The 23,169-nt window shown below is 47.8% G+C and overlaps 1 protein-coding gene across 3 annotated transcripts in view; it reads right to left on the minus strand.

The window, feature by feature from the left end:
- Clic6 (chloride intracellular channel 6) overlaps nucleotides 1-17,982 on the minus strand; it is a 66,283-nt gene extending 48,301 nt beyond the window's left edge. For all 3 annotated transcript variants that reach the window (XR_003378592.1, XM_026788702.1, XM_005345181.2), the window contains exon 1: nucleotides 16,631-17,982. Coding sequence is in view for 2 of the 3 variants with exons in the window: in XM_026788702.1 (XP_026644503.1) it covers nucleotides 16,631-17,725 (1,095 nt within the window). In the remaining variant the exon portion in view is untranslated. The remainder of the gene's footprint in view (nucleotides 1-16,630) is intronic.
- Between the last annotated feature and the right edge of the window lie 5,187 nt (nucleotides 17,983-23,169).

Genomic DNA, 23,169 nt, shown 5'->3' on the forward strand with positions numbered 1-23,169 from the left:
AAAGTCTAGGAAAACTAGAACAAAATGTCTCCCTACCCAACCCTTCCATATTGTGCTGAGAGCCTCAGGAGGACATTGTCTTTCTGTCCTCCACACTGCTAACACCCCATCCCAAACACATCTGGGCCCTTACAGCATGCTATTAAAAACACATGCTGACTTTGAGACCAGCAGGTGTGTTAGGAAAATACCAATTCCTGATTTGTTCATCATTTCTCAGCTCTCGTTGAAACTGGAGAGTGGAGACAGGGCAGGGCGGAGCCAAGTGAGCAGCACAGAGGGACGCGCCATATGCCAGGCAGGGCATACCCTGTGACGGAAACCGGAGTGTCTCCAAATGCAGCTTTCAAGATGTGTTCAGAATTCCCTTCCTCATTCACAAGTCCTTCAGGCAGGAAGAGCTTCTGGCCACGGCGGTGGCGGGGCAAGGGTGGGGGTACTGCCCCCCCCCTCTGTCTCTTCCTATGTGATGTTTCAAGTACTATGGAGATGAAAGTCCCTGAGCTTCTTGTTAACAGAGGGGGAAGGTCCCAGGGCCTCAAAGGAATTCTGGCTGATTTCAGTGGCCAGTGTATGAAGTCTTAGCCTCTGGTAGCTAGCGTTTCTACAGTAACTTCCGTTCCTCAGTAAATCAGAAGTCTCTGAAGGGCTCTGAAGGGAAAAGACATGGGACAGGGATTGGGCTGTGTGGGTTTAGGAATGATTTCTTTTCAGCCTGAAAAGACGTTAGAAACCAATGCTCTGTGGTTAGCAGTTTGTGTAGGAGGCAATGATCACCTACGTGATAAAATCTGTGAGATTCAGAAGAATTTACCTAAAACATGTTCCCATGGTTTGCAAGCCTGAATCTTAGCGAACTATGCAGAAAGACAGACGATGGTTCAGAGTGGCCATCTTCCACAGGGACATCTGACAGAAGAGTCTAGCGTCCCTGTGAGAGGATGGTCTTGGGGGGCTTCTGCATACACACAGCAAACAAGTCCATGTGGGGGACCCTTCCACACCTTCCCACAGGTGGGAGTGGGAAAACCCAGTGATTCCGTTCTCTAGAGACACACACAGCAGTTTCTGTCCAAACTGTACAGTGGCATTTTGAGACCGTGTAGTAATGACTGCAGCTGGTCACCAACACTGAAGGACAACCACAAAACAATCTCATCAGCACAGCACAGCAGCCTGGAGGTCTTTTGCTCATTCACTCCTGGGATTGAAGTACTTAATGGGGCACATGAGCGGCATAGTCCTTGACTAGTTTTCCTTTGTTTTCACGAGTAGAACAAGAGCCACGTCAAGTCAGTTGGGTAATTAGTTTATCCTGAAGTTGTCTTATTTAATGAGGAACTTTGACAAGGATTAAAAAAAAAAACAACCAAAAACCTAAAAATAAATGAGCCGCTCTAACAAAATGTGAGAGATGACAGCAGGGTGCATGGTGGGACCCCAGCCTGGTGACATCAGAGGGAGGCGGGGCTCTGTCATCAAGTCTGTCTACAGCTTCATGTTTCAGACACCCAGGCTGTGTCAACCGCCTCGAGTCTGCAGACACGCAGAGACTTTAAAACAAGCCTGTTTGACTAAACCATATGCCAGGTTTCACCAGCTCAGGGAGCAAACCAGGCTGTGGTTCTGCTGGTGAGAAGGTGCAGAGGTTAACCAGCCATGAGTGAGGTCATGTCATGTAGAACATACCAGAAGGTGATGGCAAGCTTTCAAAGCAGAAAATTAGTTGTGACGTTTACAAAAGAAGTGTGGTACCTAGAAATGGGGCCGGGGAAATCACCAAATGTTGTTAGAACTCTGTCCCGAAGGAGTACTCTTCCACTCTGAGCAGTCAGATGTCACTCGACAGCTTATGCTAGTTAAATCTCTACATTCAAGGGCTCTGGTTTAGGAAGATGAATATACAAAACTTCAAAGTTCTTTGTCGGGGAACACAGCACCACTCTGTAGGCATTGACAGTTCAATGGAGCATTTCAGGATACTTCAGACAATACCGAATTATCTGGAAGCTTTAGCCTTCCCCATTTCCAACTTTGGCCTGGCTTGACCAACACAAGGAGAAGGGCTCTGGCTCAAGGCCCAGTGCGATCAGCTGCTTGCTCAACAAGGAGAAACACAACCAGCTGGCCAAGGCCAACACACAGCCCGGGCTAGAAGGAAGTCTTCCTGGTGTCACCTGCTTTCTTTGGCAGACCCTCCACCTCCGCCCTCATCCTTGGGAATAGAGGAGGAGAGGGACTGACCCTGTCTCAGGGTTCCCCAACCTGGGATCAGCTTGACACAGTTGCCTGAAACCCAAACCCAGGCAAAGAACACACTACGTGCAGACTCACCTTTTCAAAGCGGGGTAGAAGCTAGGCATCCAGAGATTCATGCCCCTAACTCATTGCGCACGACACAGTGATTGTAGCTGCCCCGCGTCAGGCAGAGCTACCTTGACTTCCACATACAAATAGACTCACTGACACCGTGCAAGGAGAGGGCTGCTATTTTCCAAACCATCTGTTTCATGTCCTGGCTACAACCTAGGTGAGCCCACTTACCAAAAGTCCCCATTATTTCCATTTGTGTTTATTTTAAAAAGCCTCGGGAAACTGGAATTTAGAGAAAATGGGAAAATCTCGCTTCATGCACAGAACAACTTGCAAATATTTTGGGATACAGAACCAGCAAATGACCACAGAGGGGAGACATGGAGTCCATTCTTGAGGGAAATGCGACGTGGTAGCAACCTAACGTGGTCGGATGGTGGACTCGAGCGGCCGCTGCAGAGGTGGGGGGTCAGTGTTGTGCTCTTACCCACAGAGGCTGAGAATTGGACCAAAGGACCAAGCTCACGCCAACCTCAACCCCCTGAAGTATCTTTTGTCTGGAAAAATATATATCCAGTCATGGCTTTCAGTCCCCAGGAGTCTCAGGATAGCCAACAGGTTAGTGAATGTCAACATCACACTACAATGTCAGAAGGTTGGACACCCCTGAAGATGTTCCTACTGGGACCTTCAAAAGCTCTCGTGTTCCAGCAAGATGCAGGCCTGGAAAACAATGTTAGGAGTCTTCTGGTTTTTGTTTTGTTTTGGTTCTGCTTTTGGTTTTTTGAGACAGGATTTTTCTATGTAACTGCCTTGGTCATCCTGGAACTCACTCTGTAGACCAGGCTGGCCTCAGACTCACAGAGATCTGCCTGCCTCTGCCTCACCAGTACTGGGATTAGAGGTGTGCATCACCACCGCCCAGTGTAAGCGTCTTTTATAATGGGACTAGGAAGTTGAATTTGTCTCACCGCCATAATGTTCCCTGCGCTAGCTACACTGGGGTGGCTCACAAAGCTGCAGGATGTGTTTGTGCAGCAGGCTGTAGGGAAGAGAATGCGTTCGTGCTGTGGAAAGGGGGAATCTGAAATGACAAGGCCTCCAAGGAAATGGCAGGCACAGACATGAACTATTATCTGAAAACCTCTACCGAACCTAAGGAAGCAAATACAGAGAAGAAAATATCCAGCAGTCCCAGTATCCAGAGGCGGCCCCAGCCACTACGGGCACACCACAGGACATGTTCATACCCAGTCTGTGCTGGTTTGAGAGTAGTGACCCTCAAAACACATCTGTGGTGCTAGGTTCAGGACTAGAACCATCTCAGTAAAGAATGGGGCTGACCAGAGCCTAGCATAATAGTCATCAGAGAGGCTACATCCTGAACTGATGAAAACAGATGCAGAGACCCACAACCCAACACTAGGCAGAGCTCGGGGAATCCTCGGAAGACGAGGAGGAAGGATTGTCGGACCCAGAGGGGTCAAGGACATGACAAGAACATGGCCCCCACAGAATCAAGTAGCCAGGGCTCATAGGGGCTCACAGAGACTGAAGAGGCAGCCTGCATGGGTCTGACCTAGGTCCTTTGCAGATGTGTTATGGTGTCCTTGAGGGACCCCTAACAGTGAGAGTGGGGACATCTATGACTCTCTCAGTTGCTTTGGGACTCTTTCCCTCCTATTGGGTTGCCTCGTCCAGCCTTGATACGAGGGTACGTGCCTAGATTTATTGGAACTTGCTATGCCATGTTTGGTTGATACTCCTGGGAGACCTGCTCTTTTCTGAAGAGAAATGGAGGAGCAGCGGATCTGGGGGAGAGAGGAGGGACTTGGAGTGGAGACGGGAGGGAAAACTTTGGTCAGGATATAATACATGGGAGCGTCTCTGACAACTGGAGATGCATGAGACTGAAAAGGACAGGGACAGTCAGCAAACCCACGCCCTGCTCCCAGCTCTGTCCTCTCCCTCCAGAGCAAACAAGGTAGAGGCAGAAGAAACAAGGGGACACCGAAAGGTGGTGGCGCACGCCTTTAATCCCAGTCCTTGGGAGGCGAGGCAGGTGGATCTCTGTGAGTTTGAGGCCAGTCTGCTCTACGGGCTAGTTCCAGGATAGCTAGGGCTGTTTCACAGAGAAACTCTGTCTCAAAAAAAAAAAAAGAAAGAAAGGAAGGAAGGAAGAAAGGAAGGAAGGAAGGAAGGAAGGAAAGAAGGAAGGAAGGGAGAGAGAAAGAAAAAAGAAAAGGAGAAACAAATAAACAAGGGGGTTTCAGGGACAAGAGTGAGGGGCTAAGCTTTCTCTGGGCCTACATTGTTTTAGAAACACACCATATTTTTAAAAATAAAGTTTCAGGGGACGAAGGGTGGCTCAGTGGTTAAGCTCTCCAAGAGGACCAGAGTTCAGTTCCCAGCACTGACATGGTGGCTCACAAGTGTCTGTAACCACAGCTCTGGGCATTCAGTGTCTGTCCCAGCCTCCGTGGGCTCTGGACAGACATCTGCCCACACATTTGATGCAGCAACAGATCTTCAAGGACAAGGGGACAATGACAACAGCCCCAGAGGAGAGGGCAAGCCCACCAGATGAGTATCCGTTTCTGGACTTTGACATGCTTTCCCCTCTTGCTGATGGGGTCTCTGGTCCCCTTGAGGATAACCGGACAGTGTTTGAGACTCTTCCTGACAGGGTCTCTGGTCTCCTTAAACACCCAGAGCTCCCACCCACAGTGGAGAATGTTTGAGAAACATAGCCAAACACACACTCTGTAAACTTGTCCTTATGAATAAACCAAATAAGAACAGGAATGTTTATCATTCTTTTATAACATCTGAATAACATCTGCCTATTCAGACACTGTTAGTGCAGGCAGCAAGAGCTTTATCAAATTTAACAAACCCAAAAGCTAGTCACCTAGGGTAAGGTGCACCGCAGGCTTAGAGTCCTGAAGCTCTGGACTTCAGGCTTAAACTCTCAGAGGGAAACACCCATGGAAGCCTCTTAGGAGGACGCATGCTTTCGAAGAGGGTATAATCCGACAGGAGCGGAGTGAGCAGAATCCACAGACTGACTTTTTCATGGAGACAGTGCCGTACAGAATCATCTTCTGTGATAACATCCAAAGAAACAACTTTTGTGTCAGTGTCCAAACGAACCCAAAATTGATCAAGGAGGATACAGAGCCCAAGAGCACCAACGCACATACAAACCCTAAGGATGGCAACAGACAGTGTGAGGTAAAAGCATGGGACCCCAACTAGAATATCATGCATACCGTCATATCTGCCAACTAAGCTCACCATTGCTGGAGGGGACAAGAACACCTTTGCCGAGACCATGAAATAAATACCGGGCTCTGGGGAGATGCTGGCATCGAAGACCTCAGAACCTGATTCCTCCCCCTCGTGTTCTGGAATTCCTATTTGTGAGTCTCCCAGGCAGACTGAGGGCAAGCTGTGCCATGGCATTGCTGTTGAGAGACCCACCCCCAAGGCTACACTCTCCCTCCCCGTTCCCTCTGCTGAAGTTTCCATTGTACCCTCAGCAGTGAGAAACAGGGTAGGGCCGCTGTGGGTAACCCAAGCAGACCACCCTGAAGTGGAGAAAGAGAGGACAGGCATTACACAGAAAGATGTCTGCAGACACCTTGGAAAGTCTCCGGCTTCTTTAGAGAGGGGATGGGACACTCACAAACAGCAACAGAAACCACCCGGCTGGCTCTGTGTCCCTCTTGTCCCTTGTCTGCCCCAGCTGGGACAGCAACAAGCAACCAAACCTAGAGGCAGAGATGAAGCTCCTTCCTCTGCAAGGAGCTAATAGCTAGATGGGCAGGCGCCTGCCACCTGAGGAGGATAAAGAGAAGCCACGGTGGCCTCATGTGGCCACCCACACACCCTCAGTATTGTTCACTGTCTTGTTTGACAGTGACACCACACAAATATATCAGAAATCACACTTCTCTTAAGATCATAAAAGGGAAAACTGTTCTAAGTGAAGCAAGGTTTATTTCAGCAAAAATAAAAATCTAGTGGGCTTTTTTCCCTTCTCAAATGAAAGTCTGCACAGTGAGCCAGTCCCAGTAAGGAGGGGAGCCAGTGCTTTGTCCCCTCACTGTTGGTCAAATGTGTCTGCAGGTTACTCGGGAATTCTGTTCTATTAGGACGAAAGCCGCCTCCCCATTTAACTCAGAACTGATTCTGCTCAACAGCGCTCTAACCCACTACTAAATACACTTTAGATTTCAAGACTACAAAACTCAGAAGTTACTTTTCAAACAGCCCCCTCATCCTAAATATAGTCTAAACTGTGTATAGTATTTATTCTTGTCAACTGTTGTAATGATTAATTTATTATTAGAGAGATCAAGGAGTTGACCCACATAGCTTAATTGCCTAACCACATAGCTTTCAGCTTTCAAACGCTTAGTGATGCCGGTGCTCCTTGTCACAGCAAGTAAAATCAAGTCATGAAAAGTAAGCGAACAAATAAAATGTCCCTTGACATTTTTTTCCTTATGTGAATTAAGCTCAGAAAATGCAGGGCTATTTTTAATCCTGAGTTAATAATATGGCCCAATACCAGCCGGAGCTTTTACATGGAGATGAAAAGCTTATTTCCTTGTAAAATTCTCACAAGGAATTATGACAACAAAGGAACACCTTGTCCTGAAAGCCTGCTTGCTAACGCAGCCCACCGCTACACACCCTGCACACTAAGCTCTTGAGTGACAGCGTATTTCAGTCCCCAGACTGACTGTGAGGGGGAAATGTAGAAACCGAATAGGAAGACAGAGAGTGACTGGATCCACCTCTTCTGCACACCGCCTGCTACTGCCCTGGCCCCTTCCATCCCTCCAATCTGGGCCCTTTCTTCTTATCTGCTCATACTTGACCAGTCTAGAAAAGATATGAGCTTACGTATACCCATCACCAACTGCCACGTCACAGGCTATCCCAGAGTTGGGAATCTCAAATGATGGTTTTGTTAGCTCTCATGATGTTTTAGAAACAGGATGTGTGCCTACGTGTTCAGCTGCACGCGTACCACAGCATGCACGTGGAAGTCTGGAGACAGTTCCACAGGAGCTGGTTCTCTCCTGCCACCTTGTGGGACCCAGGCATCCAACTCAGCTTTCCAACTTGGACAGCAAGTGCTTTTTACCCTCTGCGTCGACTCGCCAGTCCTGCCGGGTTGTTTAGACACAGTCGTCCAAGTGATACTTGCACCCCGCATGGCTCTGATAAGCTGGTTGGTACCCAGCCCAGGCCTGGGTTAGTCGTGGGAAAGATGATGTGGCTTCACACGGTGTTCAGTGCCTTGTGGACACAGCTGTAGGCTGAGTTCAGCCAAGACCATCAAATGGACTGCCTGAAGGGGGTCTCTCCAGCATGCTGACCTCAGGGTCACCAGCGAATAGCCAGGAGCCACACAATCTTCAGCAGTAAAAAGCACCTCGCACTGAGACAGCAGCTGGGGGACAGCAACCTGGGGCTGTGCTTGACCTGGGCTGTGCACACATCTGCTTCTTAACAAAGCATCTGGCAGCTTAGACCTTACCTGAGCATAAAAAGTCAAATCAGATTCAGAGGGAGGAAAACCAAATCCTATTTCTCAGTGGCCAGCATGTTACAGAATACAGAGTCATTCTGTGGAATATTAACCAGGCAAAGATGTGTTACATTTGTTTATGCTGCCTTTGTTTAATTATGTAAAGATGTGTTGCTTTTATTCCACCTTGCCTGCCTAAGGCACTTGATTGGTCTAATAAAAAGCTGAATGGCCAATGGCTAGGCAGAGAAAGGGTAGGCGGGACTGGCAGGCAGAAAGAAACAGTAGGAGAAGAAATTTAGGCTCCAGTAGAAAAAGAACAAGAAAAGAAGAAAGGAAAGAACCCGGAGAGATGCCTGGGGCCAGAAGCCAGGCAGCCACCAGACAGACAGACAGACAGACAGACAGACAGGAAAAGCAATGAAAGTAAGATATACAGAAGGAAATAAAGGTAAGAATCCCTGAGGCAAAAGGTAGATAAAGAGAAAAAGGTTAATCTAAATTGAAAGAGCTAGCAAGCCAGAAAGGAGCCTAAGCCAGGCCGAGCGTTCAAAGCTAATAAGTTTCTATGGCATGACTCGGGAGCTACATGGTGGCCTAAATAAAACACCCGGTACAGAGTTTTATCTAACCCACCATACTGTGAGAACCCATCCACTCAGCCCTTGGCTAACGTGAACACACCAGAAAGCTTCAGTGATTCCTGGGAGCAGTGGAGCTGTACTCTTACACTTAGTGACAGGAAGAGCTATGAACAACATCCTCATCTTAGCAACCCCAGCATCTGCAGCAACTCTTCCATCAGGGCTGCCACTTACAACTCGGAGTCATAATACATCGGTTAAAATGTCAGTGAACGAAGACCGGCCCCTCATATCTGATTGCTGCCACCTTTGAGCTTTCTTGAGTATTGAATTCTGTTTGGGGAATTCAATGATGCTGAGAAGCCATTGAGCGCAACCTAAAACTTCGTGCAGCCTGATTGTACATGGGAGCAGAGTAGAAGGCCTTCGGCTTGGAGCTCAAACAAAGAAAACAAAGTCGGGGGGAGGGGAGGGGAAAGATTGCATCTTCCCAGCTTTTTTTGAACTGGCCTCCAAGGTCCTGACACCAAAGGCATCAGAAAAAGTGTTAATTTTCTGCATATCCAGACCAAGAACACCTTTGTTCTGGGAAGCTCCAACACTCACGATGGCTGTGATGCAAGACCTTGGCCATTGCTCCAGTGCCACATCAGAACACTGTGTGTACCTCAACCTCGGGGATGGGAGCAGCAGTTGCCCTGCTCTGATCACTTATCTCATCCCTGCAACCTACTGTGGCTTGAGATGCAGTAGGGGTCCTGCAGAGAAGGAGACTGAGAATACCAGTAAAGATTTCTCCCTGCTGGGCTGCTGCATCCCACATCCAAAAACAGAGCAAAACACAAACAACAAACATGCAGCCGGTTGTCTCCAGGTGCCCGCCCAAAACCCCCACCCATCTGCTTGCCAAACATTCCTGCTGATTTAAACCAAAAGGAGACATGGAGGGTGGAAGAGGGAACCCCTAGGCATTTAAGAAGTAACAAGGTGGGGCTGGAGAGATGGCTCAGAAGTTAAGAGCATTGCCTGCTCTTCCAAAGGTCCTGAGTTCAATTCCCAGCAACCACATGGTGGCTCACAACCATCTGTAATGGGGTCTGGTGCCCTCTTCTGGCTTGCAGGCATACACACAGACAGAATATTGTATACATAATAAATAAATAAATATTTTTAAAAAAAGAGAAGTAACAAGCACACCAGAGAGCACTTACACATGGCAGCAAATGAAGTGAGAGACATCCAGGCCAGAGTAGCCTACACTGATTCCCAAGCACCGATGGTAAGACATGACCAGAGAACAGGTCACCCCAGTCCACAGCCAAAACATCCCATGAAAGGAAGCAGGGCACGTGTGAAGACAGACAAACATCTGATTCGTTTAGGTCAAAAGTCAGGAAGAATAAAACCCATGCCTGTTTGAAATCAGACAGAGGACCTATACAATCAGCCCCAGGAAGCAGGAGGCAGGAGATTCAGACACAGGAAAACAGCCTCACCGACTGCATCATAAACAGACACCTGAATTAAATGACACCATAATTTCTATCTTCCGGAGTCAAAGTGTTTGAAAACTCAGGACCTGAGTGGGGAAGGCCATGGGGAAAGCAGAGCACCGGCAAGATGTCAGAGCAACTTGCATAGCTCATCTTGGAAGAGGAAAATCAGTAAAGGTTAGCACAGGCTACACACAAATCCCTTTTCTCCTGGCAATGCCAGTCCTAAAAATTTAACTTCCAGGTGTTGCTACCTGACTGAAAGGGTGTTCAGTACAGTGCTGGTTAGAGTATCACAAAAGGAAAACACCTGCATACGCATGAAGGATTGATCACAGAGTACAGCCATCATGACAATAATAGGGCATTTTCAACAAGCATGAAGGATGATTTCTAAAAACCTGCTAACATACTGAAATAAAGCGATGTGTTTCATAAGAGACAATACAAATAGAATTGAGTTTGAATTAGGTATCCACAAAGACTGACTTTCCCTTGAAAAGGTGGTGCGTGGCACCGCTCTCTTGAAGGGTGGGCTTGGTAACTCCAGTCTGATGAGTAAAATAACTTACAAGTCACCCTTCTGTTTTTGGGACAGGGTCTTGTATGCGGCCAGCAGGACTCAAACTTGGTATATAGTGGAGGATGACCTTGAACTTCTGTTCCCTGCTTCCACATCCCAGGTTCAGTTTATGTGACGGTAGAGATGAAACCCAGGACTTTGAGCGTGCCAGGCAGATATTCCGCTAACTGAGCTATGTCCTCAGCCACAGTACTGTGTGACTTTTGAAATGAAACCATAAAAGGCATTACGGCCTTTTCTTTGATTTTCCTTGGATTCCTGTTCTAGAGACAGCCACAAGCCAGGCTGGAAGACCCAAACACAGCACAACAGTATACCATGTGATGAGGAGTTGAACCTCCTACCAAGAAGCAAGTGAGTCCGCCATCTTGGAAGGAGCTTCTCTGCCTCTGTCAGTCCTTCACCCTAGCCAGCATCCTGACTACATCCCACCCTAGCAGTTCCAGAATTCCTGTGCCCAAGAGACTCTGAACAAAAAGTATTTGGAGTTCAAGGATTGGCATAATTCTCCAAAGCTCTTAAGAGCAAATCTGAGGGGATTTGCATACGAGTTTGGTATGCACGGCAGATGTCTCTGGAAAGACCTTTAATAGTTATCTCTAGGGAGATAAGCTGGAAAGCTCTTACTCAGAGATAGAAGAAGACTTGTTTTTCATTGTATTATAGATTTTATGTTCCTTTTTTCCTCTATGCTAATTTTTATCTTTTATCTTTTCAAAAAAAAAGCAGAGTATGTTTCACAAAAGAGCCACATAGACTACATACACCTCCTGCTCCGGTTTGTATATGAACACACTTAAGCTGTGTTTTATTCTGACCTTACTAAAATCAAAACTCTTGACTTTTGTGCAGAAAATGAATTTCTAGCACGGTGAGATGCTTACTGTCATATACATATTTCCTGCTACTCTAGTAGAACCTGAGGGTCCTTTATTCTCCACAGTCTGCTCCCTTTTCTGCATCTAAATCAACCCCAGCTTTGTGGACATGGCGATGTGTCTGCCTCAGGCACCGGCCCAGAGTTGGTATCCCTAGAGGTCAGCAAACTGTTTCTTAGGGGATCCAGCAGTAACTATTTTAGGCTTTGAGTTCGACAGTGTCCGTCACAGTGGCTCAGTTCTGGTGTCACTGAGTAGGAGCGGTCGTAAACAGGTCATTTGGGGATAATCATGGCTGGCTCTGAAAACCTCCATGGGTGCTGATGAATCCTTAATTCATCTACTTCTCGTGGCCCTAAAATATTCTTCTTTCTTTTGATATCTTCAACCACGTAGAAGTGACTAGCTCGTCTTGGGTTTCAGATGTACAGACACTGGACCAACTAGTCTCCTCACTGGCCCGTGTCTTGGAAAGGTCTGGACGGGCAGGGGCCGTCAGCCAACTCTAGCCAAAGGGACAGAGGGGAAACCCACTTCCAGGTAAAAGAAGTAAGGAGTGGGCCTGAGGAGAGGGCTGCTGGCCTGTGTCAGAACTCTCCAGTGAAGGTCTGAAGCAGGTGAGAGAGGTCGTCTTTCTGAGACAAAAGGAGAAGGGACCCAGATTGTCAGACCCTGCTCTTGTTGTTAACACTGCCAACTGCCGCATCCTGTTGCTTGTATAAGGAAAAAAGAAGCTGTTTCAGCCCCCTGTAACTGCTACTGAGCACACAGCTCCTGGTGCCCTTCCCAACATCAGTCACCCGCGTTAGCTCTACTGGAAGAAAGATTTTGCTGGGTAGACGCAATTGCTCGATGTTGTGGGAATGCAGCATCCATGGCCCTACAGCCAAGATGTCCTCAGAGGGAACACAGCCTATTCCTCTTCCAAAGGACACGTTGGGCTGGGGGTGGGGCTAGGATTGTGTATAGAACTTGCTTCTCTCACTATTAGTCACCTTGAAACTATCAGTCTGGGTGCTCATCTACCATCACAGAAAGCAGGCACTGAGGAGGAGCATGAGTCAGTGTCAGGGCCAAGCTGGAGGGCCGAATCAAGTAGGCCCTATCTCATTCAGGTTAGTGGGGGGCATGGTCACCCACCCCACCCCACCCCACTGCAGAGTGTGTATGTTTACTGTGTCCTGTTGGAGGAGGGAAGCAAAATTTCTCATCCTCCATATCACTCTGCTAAGCCACACTGCTCATTTCAATGACGAGTACATCATTCTCAAAGCAGTTTTGGAAGAGACTAAGAAAACACAGAATGAAAAGACGGGAGTTGTAGGGTGCTTTGTTGCTCCTTTTCCTTCCAAACACATAGTACTCACACTGTGAGGAAAAGAATCTTCCCTGGTGGTTCCCTAGAGACCAAGTTCCACAGGACAGGTCTCAACTTGTTCTCTCTGGAATGTTCACAGGGAGCGGTAGCCTACTGGTCGACCAGTAGTCTCTAAGAAGCAGGTCCTGGTATAATCCAGTCCAGCTGTGTAGTGTTGAAGTACTTGTTAGTCTCTTGATTAGCTTATTTATTTTTGGCACTTCTGATGACATAGCCAAGAGCCACATCTTCCTTGAGTTTTACTTTACTTTCATGAGATTTCAGTTTCTTTGGTTTTTTGGGTTTTGTTTGTTTGTTTGTTTGTTTTTGAAATCCACATCTGATGGTCCAGGCAAGTCCACAGGTTCTATTACACCTGTATGATCTAGTTAAATGTGATTGAGGAAAATACAACTTGGGAATGCTTAGACTCTAGTTCAGGGTCATTCACTGATCATATGGAAGATTTCTAAGTCATGTAGAATTTGCCAGGAAAGCCATATCTCAGACTCCCCAGCCCTAACGCGGCTTCAGAGAACACAGGCCGGATTTGAGGAAACAATGTTGTGAACTAGACTTCCCTGAGGATTAAACCACTGTAGTTATGCAGTTTGTTGATCATTGCCCCACCCCCACCCCCGGCGTGTGCTGTTATGAAGCTCTTTCCTAGTCCTGAGTGACGACAAGAAGTATCTCTCTTACTAAATATATTTGGGGATCACCCTACAGTTTGGTAACCTAGTTAACTCTTCTTTAAGGCAAGAAAAAAAGATTAGCAATTAATGATTAGCCATTAATTTGACAAGCAAAAACTCAAGGGAGTCTTCCTTGACATCCTGCACAAGGCCATAGCTCCTTTACAAGAATACATCATTGTATATTAATAGAATAAAATAAATGACAAGTTATTAACATGATAACTCTCATAACATGAGCAATACAATCTACCACATGACCAAAATTATAAGCCCACTTAAAGTTGTGATTATTAGTCCGGGTCATTAGGACACCATCTAGCACATAGTATAATAAATTGTATTTAAATAAATTTGTGTATAATAACATATAAAATATTATAGCTAGAATATTTGAAAAATAAGAAAAACACTAAAAGGGGAAAAGTCATGGACAGGATACAGACAAAGTGCAGTGCAGGGAAGCCTAAAGCCAGACCTCAAAGAACATTTCCGGGAGCTCAGCAGGTCAGCTGGGCACCAGGAAAAGCACCGCAAGCACAGGCCTTAACGCAGGGACAAAGATGGTCAGTCTGCCACTGTGGACTGCAGAGTCCACATGCAGGAGGCTGGGTAAGAACTAGACAAGCCTGAACTGGTAACAACTTGTAATTCTGACCTAACGGCAGGGTTTCCAATACAATGTATCAAATCTAGAAGACATAGTGACACAAAGGATTTTGTTGTTTCTGCTTTGGGTTTCTTTGTTCCTTCTTTATTCCTCAGGGAGAACGATGGGAAGGATCAGCAGAAACCAAGAGGCCTTATCAACGTGAGGTGGATCTCAGGTGACCCTCAGAAGCTACCCAACCTCACTATTGGGAAATCCATTTGTTTTCTTAAAGAAGAGTAAAGACAAACAGGGAGTTTGGATTCAGCCAACCCATATCCTATGTACACCAACTACGGGCAAGCTCCCTCAGCCAGCCCACCTCCTATGTACACCGGCCATGGATGAACTCCCTCAGCCAACCATATCCTAAGTACACTGACCATGAGCAAGCTCCCTCGGGGCAACCCATATCCTACCTACACCAACTACGGGCAAGCTCCCTCAGCCAACCCACATCCTATGTACACGGACCATGGATGAGCTCCCTCAGTGCTACCCAAACCTTTGCCTATACCAAACACAATATCCACAGAGATACATTGTTTGAGTTTTCATAACATTCTAATCTCTAGCAAATGAAAATTCAGTACCTAGAGGGAGTCTCCCTTAAAAAAAAATGGCGGGAGGGAAAAGCACCTTATCAAAGAAAGCTGGAGGGAAGAGCGAAAGGGCAGCAGTGCGCATGCGCATTGACACCACGCTACACAGAGCCTTGCGCACGCAACTCCAAGGCTTTACAGGATTTCTTCCTGAGACTTCCTAATAGCCTCCGAGGCTAGGTACCGGTACTATTGCTAAATTAAACAACTAGCATCAAGAAAGTGACAGAGGCGGGATTTGGCCAGTTCCTCAATTCCATACCTGCAGTCATACTGGAGGTGTAATTAATGGTGCGTTTAATCTGTCCAGGGAAAGGGACACGAAGACAGCAGGGGGTCTCCTGCATGCAGCTAACAGCCAAGTGGAGGAGGCAAGGTCAGGGCACTCTTGGGGGAGACCCCACTCGGGCAGAGGGTGAAATATGTGCAAAGGTTCAAGGCTCAGAGGACCAGGAATATGGTTCTCCCCTGGTGACGAGTGCTTTCCTATAGCCAGCACTGCGGTGCCATTGGTGACACAATGCTAACGGAAGGCCGGAGAGCAAGGAGGGCAGAAACAGAGGCACGAAGGGTTTGTGTTGGGTTTACTTGAAACTCTATAACAAACAGATTAAAGAGGGTCAGGCAGCGAAGCAGAGGAAGCAGTCAGAGCTGCAGTTCACGTCCTAACTGCAACCCAAGCAGGTTGGCTGGAATCACGCAGCCATGTGACCAGAATAATGAAAAATCTCCCCGAGGAAGCAGACTGCAGTCACCCCGCCTGCACACTTGGTCCCTGCAGCATGTGGTTGGACTCCATCATGCTTCACCATCTCCTAGGGTCTTTAACACAGTGCAGAGTGTGAGAACCATCTCACCATTTAGAAACACAGGCAGATCCTAGCCACCCAGACGCTTGGCTAAATCCTGATGTTGATCTCCTGGGAACATTTTCCTTTTTACTTATTAAAGTCTCAGTCAAGGAGGTTTAGACCTGAGTGCTTCCATAAGCTTGAAAGATTTTCTGGAGGATTAGAGTTCTACAGGGACTGCATTCTTCATCCTATTATGTCTTGCTTCCTGGGGTCTGACCAAAGGTCCCAGGAGGAACTTTGGGTTTGTGTTTTTTTTTAAACAAAGCTTTTGGTGTGAGCCACTGCTGGACTTTGTCCTTTTTTTTTTTTTTTGAAGCTTTGTAAAAAATGCCTGTTTACACTCAAAACTTCCTCCTCATGTGTCTACAGGCTCCATCACAAAGGAAATCGGGGCTTTCTTCCCGAATAAAGGGGGAGCCTGCTACACAGACCATGATGTCATCTCCAGCATCTTTAATTCTTCCAAAGCAAATCTTAAAAATGTTCAATAAACCGGAAAGCATAAGGGGCTTTCCACTGGCCCCTGAACACACATATCTGCTCTGTCAAAACCAAGTATCTTTTTTGCAGCTGAAAATGTTGGGCAATCCTGGGCCTCTGGGAGTTAAGTCTGGAGTTGGACCTACCTGTTCACATTTTTTTTTTTCCACTTCAAGGACTAAAGGTTCCTTTGGCAGAAATCTTTTGAAGACCAATAAGGTGGGTCTCTTTTTGTTTTCCTCCTAATTCTTTAATAACCTTGGGACTAGAAGGGCCAGTTAGAATGTCCAGGACAAGGGACTAGGAACACTCCCAAACTGGACTTCCAAACATTTCTACCCTCGAACACCTGACTCCCAAACTTTACACTGCAGGTTCGTGCCGCAGACTTTTTTGCGGTGTTGAAACTTGGCACCTCACACACGCTAGGCAGACGCTCAGGCTTACCACTGAACTGCATCCACAGCCCTAACGTTTCCGAAATCTTAGCTGTCCCTTCTGGCTGGTGATGGAAGCGCCTGTGCACAGTTTTGGTTCTGCACCGGTCTAGATTAGAAAGACAAGGTAGTCCTAGGCCTGGGGACGCCCGGGATTTACCTTGACAAAGAGGGTGATGTCGTGCTCCTGTCCCGGCTCCCCCACCTCGGACGCGGGGCCATTCTGCCTGCGGCCATTCACTTGTTCCAATTCTTCTCCGCCCTGAGCGCTGGGCTCCTCAGTAAGGTGGTTGTTGATGCTGAGCTCCGCCTGGGACTGGTCGTGCCGGGTGGATTTGGCCTCCTCCTCATCAGGGCTGCCGTCGGGGAGCTTCTCCTGGACGCCCTCCTCACAGCGTCCCTCCAACCCTCGTTCTGGCCTCGCTTCTTCCTCCCCGGTCTCCTCCTGGAGTTCGCCCTGCTTCCCATTCTCTCCAGCGTCTACCCTGGCCTCCTCGGGAGCTGCTTCTTCCGACCCGTCTTTCCCCAGGGCTCCCGATTCCCCCGCGGCATCTGCGGTGGGAGTTCCCGCCAGCTCCCTGGGGTCGTGCTCTTCGACTTTTGTGGCTGCGACCTCAGTCGCCTCAGCCTGGGGCTCTGAGCTGCTTTCCCCTCCACCCTGATGCTCACCCCCTGACTCCTGTGCCTCTCCTACTGGTGCATCTGTGTCCATGCTGTACCCTGCAGGTCCCTGGGCTTCAGTATTGATCTGCGACCCTGGTGCACTGCCTCCCTGCTCTTCCAGACTGGACTCTACCTCCTTCCACGCCTCTGAGCTCGTAGGGTCCTCCGGCTGCTGGCGATCGGCCCCAGGGATTTCCCGGGCCTCGCCCGGCTCGCCGAGCCCAGGGCTCGGCTCTCGCACCTGCTGGGCGACCGGCTCCTCCTCCGCTCCCTGCAGGACCCCGGCGCCCTCTGGGTCTCGTTCTGCAGCCTCAACTTCACCCTGCTCTCCACTCGCGCCCGGAGTCTCAGTCCAGGGGTCAGTCTGCCGGTCCTGCGCCTGCGCTCCCCCGATCCCTCCGTCCGGCCCACTGCCCGAGGCAGTCGCTTCTGCGCCCGCTTCCTGCTCCCTGGGTGCCTCTGCAGTTCCCTTGCTCGCTTCCCGCCCCTCCGGGTCTGCAGTCCCAGGTTCTTCTAGACCCTCAATCTTCGCAGCTTCAGGTTGCCCCTGGGGACCAAGAGCGATCTCCTTGGGCTCCGTGGCCTCAGCCATGGTGAAACACCCTTCCTCGACACTTGTCAGGGATGAGTGGCAGGGGCTACCAAGCCCCCTCCGAGAGGACACCCCACCCCCGGTTCTGGAGTCGAAGGTTTCGCTTGATGCGAAATCCAGCCGGCCTCAGGAGCTATGTCCCTATCCCCTGATCTAAGATCTTTGGTCTCTTCCTCCAGCTTTCGTGCTTCTAGATTCGTACCCAGACCCCAATCCTGATGCGCAGGCCAAGATGTAAGGCTAAAGAACGCAACTTGCCTCTTGAACCCTTAGAAGAAATGGACTGGTTCTCTGTTGCCTTGGAAGTTGACCTCAGAGGCAACTCTACCCTCCCAGGGCTTGGGCGGGGTTTGTCTTCCCCACCTCCCAGCCTGTTCGGGTGGCCTGGGAACCTAGCCAATGATAGCCTTTCCTGTGGCTTTTGTGGATTTTAATGAAAAGACCGAGTTTCCTGACCACTTTGGCGTTCTCTGGAACAGCTTCAAGTTTCAGTGCCCTTTAAATCACAATCACATACATCAGCACCTAATTCTCACCTTACCTAGCCTTACCCCCTCACCTCGCGCTGGAGGAGACTTAAGCTCACCTGGTACTGAGTGGAACAGACCCACCTGTACCTCCGATTCTCCGGCAAAGGAATAAACCCAAGAGCGGGCGGTGCTGGCACAGGGCTTTAATTCCAGCACTCGGGAGCCAGAGGCAGGCGGATCTCTGTAAGTTCGAGGCCTACCTGGTCTACAGAGTGAGTTCCAGAACATTCAGGACTGTTTCACAAAGAAACTCTGTCTCAAAAAAGCAAAAACAAAAAACAGAAAGGTATAAACCCCTAAGGAGGAATCAAGGAGGTGAGCCTGCTGCCTTCCCATTCCCACTGGTGCAGGGAAACTAGGCTGAGCTCTTACCAGGGACAAGCTTGTGTCTCTCACTTTCCCGAAGATGCCAAGAAGCTGCGTCTGCCCACGATCTTTTCTAAGTCATGCCAGTGCTTGGGCCTCAATATTGTGGGAAGGGGTTTAGGATAGAAGGTGGGGAAAGAAAATTGAGGATGTGAAATAAAGAAGAGTTATGGAATTCTGAATCTCCCAGGATCATCCATCAGAAAACCTCCCCATAAAGAGGCACGAGTTAATGTCTAAAAGGAAAACCACAAATTCTTCTCAAAACTACTTCATAGACTTGAAAGAGAGAAGCCCTCCCTAAATTATTCTATGGGGTCAGTATTTCCCTCTTACCAAAGGACACACCAACTACAGACCAATATTTCTGATGAATATAGATGAAAAATTAACAAAGCACCAAGGATTTGAATATAACAGCATATCACAATGGTCATCCACAGCTATCAAACTGGTTTCCTTCCGGAGTTACAATTATGATTCAACACAGGGAAATTTATAGATGCAATGCATCACGTCAACAGAATGTCTGAGTTCTTTAAAATTATATGTGGGCAGGAGACATGGCTCTGAGATTAAGCATGGGTGCTGCTCTTTCAGAGGACCTGAGTCTGATTCCTAGCTCCCACATCAGGTGGCTCACAACTTTCCCAGTTCCAGAGGATCCAATGCCCTCTTCTGGCTTCAAATGACACCTGCACTGACATGCACAAACCCACACACATAACATACATACAAATTAATAAAAATAAAATAAACCTTTTGAAAAATGGGTTCATCTCAGTAGGTGCAGACCATGCATTCGATAACATTCAACATCCCTTCATAATAAAAAGTCTTGAAATTTTTACATAAAAGGATAATTGCTTGATATAATAAAAGGGTTTTTTTTGAGGTATGGCCTCATGTAGCCCAGGATGGCCTCGAACACACTATATAGCTGAGAATGACCTTGAACTTTGACCCTCCTGCCATGCTGAGATTACAGACACTAGTCATCTTGACAAGTCTTTATAAAATGCTGGAGACTGAACCCAAGACTTCCATGCATGCAAGCACCCAAGAGGAAGCTGCCTAAAAATGCTGGGACAGTGAGGATTTCCGTTGGACTTGGCGGCGCTTACTGGTTTTAGCCATCACACCCAGGGGATTCTCTTGTCTTTACAAGAGTGAGATGTATTCTGAAAGGGTACTTAGCCATCCACTTAAATTCTTCCTCCCAATTTCCGTTGCCCATCTCTGATGGATGGCTAGAGATGAGGCTTAAATGCATCCCTGAAAAATCCACGTGTTTAAAACTTAATCTTGAGCTTCACATTTAATGGTATTTATAGGTGACCTTTGGGGAGTAGTTACAGTTAGATCAGTGTGAGATGAGGAACCTCATGGTGGTATAAGTGGCTTTAGGAAGAGGAGAGGAAACATATACAGACTCTCCCTCCCCCTCTCTGGGGGTGTATGTGTGTCTCTCTCTGTCTCTCTCTCCCTCTTCTCTGTGTGTGCGTCTTTCTGTCTCTCTCTTTTCTTTCTCTCTTGCCCTTTCTTCCTGTATAAGAAACACCTTCTACCGCAGGACAATGCATCAACAAATTACCTATGAGAAGCTAACATATCTGATACTGGCGTGCCCAGCCCCCAAAACTATGAGAAACAAATTTCTTGCCCTTATTAATTACTCAGTCCGTGATTTTCTGTCAAAGAAAGTACAAAACCAAGATTACAGATGAAAACCCAATGACGCCCACATTCATGGCACTTCTTTCCAAGGCTGAACTCTACCTAGGGAGAAGTAGGACAGAAGCCACGGCTTTGAAGAGATGTCACAAAACAACCGCTCAAAGTAAGATGAATGGACGTGCCGGGTAGAACCTCTGTGGCTCCAGAGACCTAGAGAAGGAATCCTGTTGCATTCATCAGAGCAGGGAAACATCCATCACTCATGCCTGTCTCTAAGGGAAGAGCAGGGGCAGCAGCGAGGTCCTAACAGCAAATGGCATATGTTTATGTTCCTTTATGTAAAGAGTGCAGGCCAAATGCACTGCAGAAAAGAGAATTCTGGAAAAAAATGATTGTGTGAATTCTCATATTATATATTCTTGACCCATATGACCCACCACCCTGTGATTAAATATGGAAGGTAGTTTTTTCAGAGATACAGATAAATAGCACAGTCGGTAGGGAATGTAAAAACCAGGCTCTGGGAAGATGGCTCAGCATGGAAGAGCACATTCTGTGCAGACATGAGGACCTGAGCTGGGATCCTCAGCAGCACCTAAAAAGTCAGGTGATGGCCACACATGTACCTGTGAGCCCAGAACTGTGGGAGACACGGAGAGGAGAATTTCTGGGGGTTGCTGGTCACCAGTCTAGCTTTGGGATCAGTGAGACCCTGTCTCAAGGGAATAAGGTGGAAGAGAATGATAAAGCCGGACATGTGGTGTCCTTCTCTGGCCTCTGCATGTGTGGGCACACACGTACATGCACATATATGCACATGCATTACATCACACACACACACACACACACATGCACACACAAAAACCCAAAAATAAATATAAAAACTACATAACTTCAGATGCACACACCCAGTTAAGTTGACCTTCAAATGATTTCCGCTCAGACTGATTTGCTTCAAGGTGAGTGTCCTGCAAAAGCTTGCAGTGTTGGGAGTTGTTGGGGATTTCGGAGTGTAAATAGGGACTGTGGATAGGAGCCCCTGGAGAGCTGTCGCTAGGGTTTGCACTGCTTAGAAAACTGGGAGCCCCAGTGCATGTGAAGCTTCTTAATACAGAGCCAACGTGCTCTGCGCCTCCCACAGACAGCAGAGTGAGGGTCCACACTTACGTAAGTTGATATTCAATAAACTTTAACTCAAGAAACCGGGTGCAACGTCCTGATAGCTAGAGAGCCGGTTGAACTGTTTGTGGAGCTGGCCCAGCCCCAGGCAAGCCTGTTGCCTGACTGGGTTATCATCAGCCTCTGTGCCCTTCCAGAAAGACAAGGTTAACGAAGCCCATTTTGTTGGGGATGACGGACCTGCATATGCAAGCTACTGAATCTCACAGCTTTGGCTGTATTGTTGCTGGTTTTGCTAAGAGGTCTAGCACGACTCCTGCACCCCGGAATCCTTCTCCACCGTCCATGTCCTATAGCAGCTGACTCCTTCTGACATACACTATATCTACACTTAGCCTGTCTCGGCCCACAGTGACGCTGCTTCCACGTTGATAAGGGGTTCTTAGTTACCATTATCTAGAACAGAACTGGGCACATATTAGGATTCTGGTAGAAATGTGTTGGATAGATAAGTACACACGTCACAAGTCTTCAGATTCATATGCATCAATCTGAACCAGTTTTTATTTTTAAATTTATTTATTTATTAAGGATTTCTGCCTCCTCCCCGCCACCGCCTCCCATTTCCCTCCCCCTCCCCCGATCAAGTCCCTCTCCCTGATCAGCTTGAAGAGTAATCAGGGTTCCCTGACCTGTGGGAAGTCCAAGGACCGCCCACCTCCATCCAGGTTTAGTAAGTTGAGCATCCAAACTGCCTAGGCTCCCCCAAAGCCAGTATGTGCAGTAGGATCAAAAACCCATTGCCATTGTTCTTGAGTTCTCAGTAGTCCTCATTGTCCACTATGTTCAGCAAGTCCGGTTTTATCCCAGGCTTTTTCAGACCCAGGCCAGCTGGCCTTGGTGAATTCCCGATAGAACATCCCCATTGTCTCAGTGTGTGGGTGTAACCCTCAAGGTCCTGAGTTCCTTGCTCATGCTCCCTCTCCTTCTGCCCCTGATTTGGACCTTGAGGTTTCTGTCCGGTGCTCCAATTTGGGTCTCTGTCTCCTTTCATCGCCTGATGAACATATAGGCATCCTCCTGAACCAGTTTTTAAAACAACTTTTCTCCATTTTTTTTTACATTGTCATGAGACATGCTAGCCACAGAGACCCTTACCTATTTATTCCCTTTGGAGATGACTTCAGCACACGCATTAATTATTAGCAAGGGACAAGTCCTATATTGGATACTAAAGAAACACCAATAAACAGTCGTGAAGGTCGTACAGGTCGCTTCCAACCACTCAGCAATCTGCACACTGTGAAGTCACCATCACTAGATTAGCTGTTTAAATACTAGGGAGGATTAGACAGAGGTGGCAGCCTGGTGGATGGGAGAGGCGCCACATAAGATAAGTAACCACACGGTACAGAACTGAGCTTACAAACATGTCTTAGACCTAGAACAAGTCAAAAATTGGTTGTTTCTCCTCTCTCTCTCTCTCTCTCTCTCTCTCTCTCTCTCTCTCTCTCTCTCTCTCACACACACACACACACGAGTACCTGCTTCTCTCATATGGTTTCTATAACATTCAGCCGTAGGGTTTGTTTACGAGTCAGCTAAAGTCCACCTTGTAATTTCTTTCTACTTTTCCTCTCCTACAAGTGACTCCAAAATCACTCCTCTGTCTGCTCAACTTTGCTCAGTGGGGGAATTTGGCTCAGCTGGCTCAGTGGTAGAACATTTGCCTGGCATGCACAAGGCTGTGGG

Source organism: Microtus ochrogaster, chromosome 2 (genome assembly GCF_000317375.1).
Source record: "Microtus ochrogaster isolate Prairie Vole_2 chromosome 2, MicOch1.0, whole genome shotgun sequence".
Taxonomy (NCBI): domain Eukaryota; kingdom Metazoa; phylum Chordata; class Mammalia; order Rodentia; family Cricetidae; genus Microtus; species Microtus ochrogaster.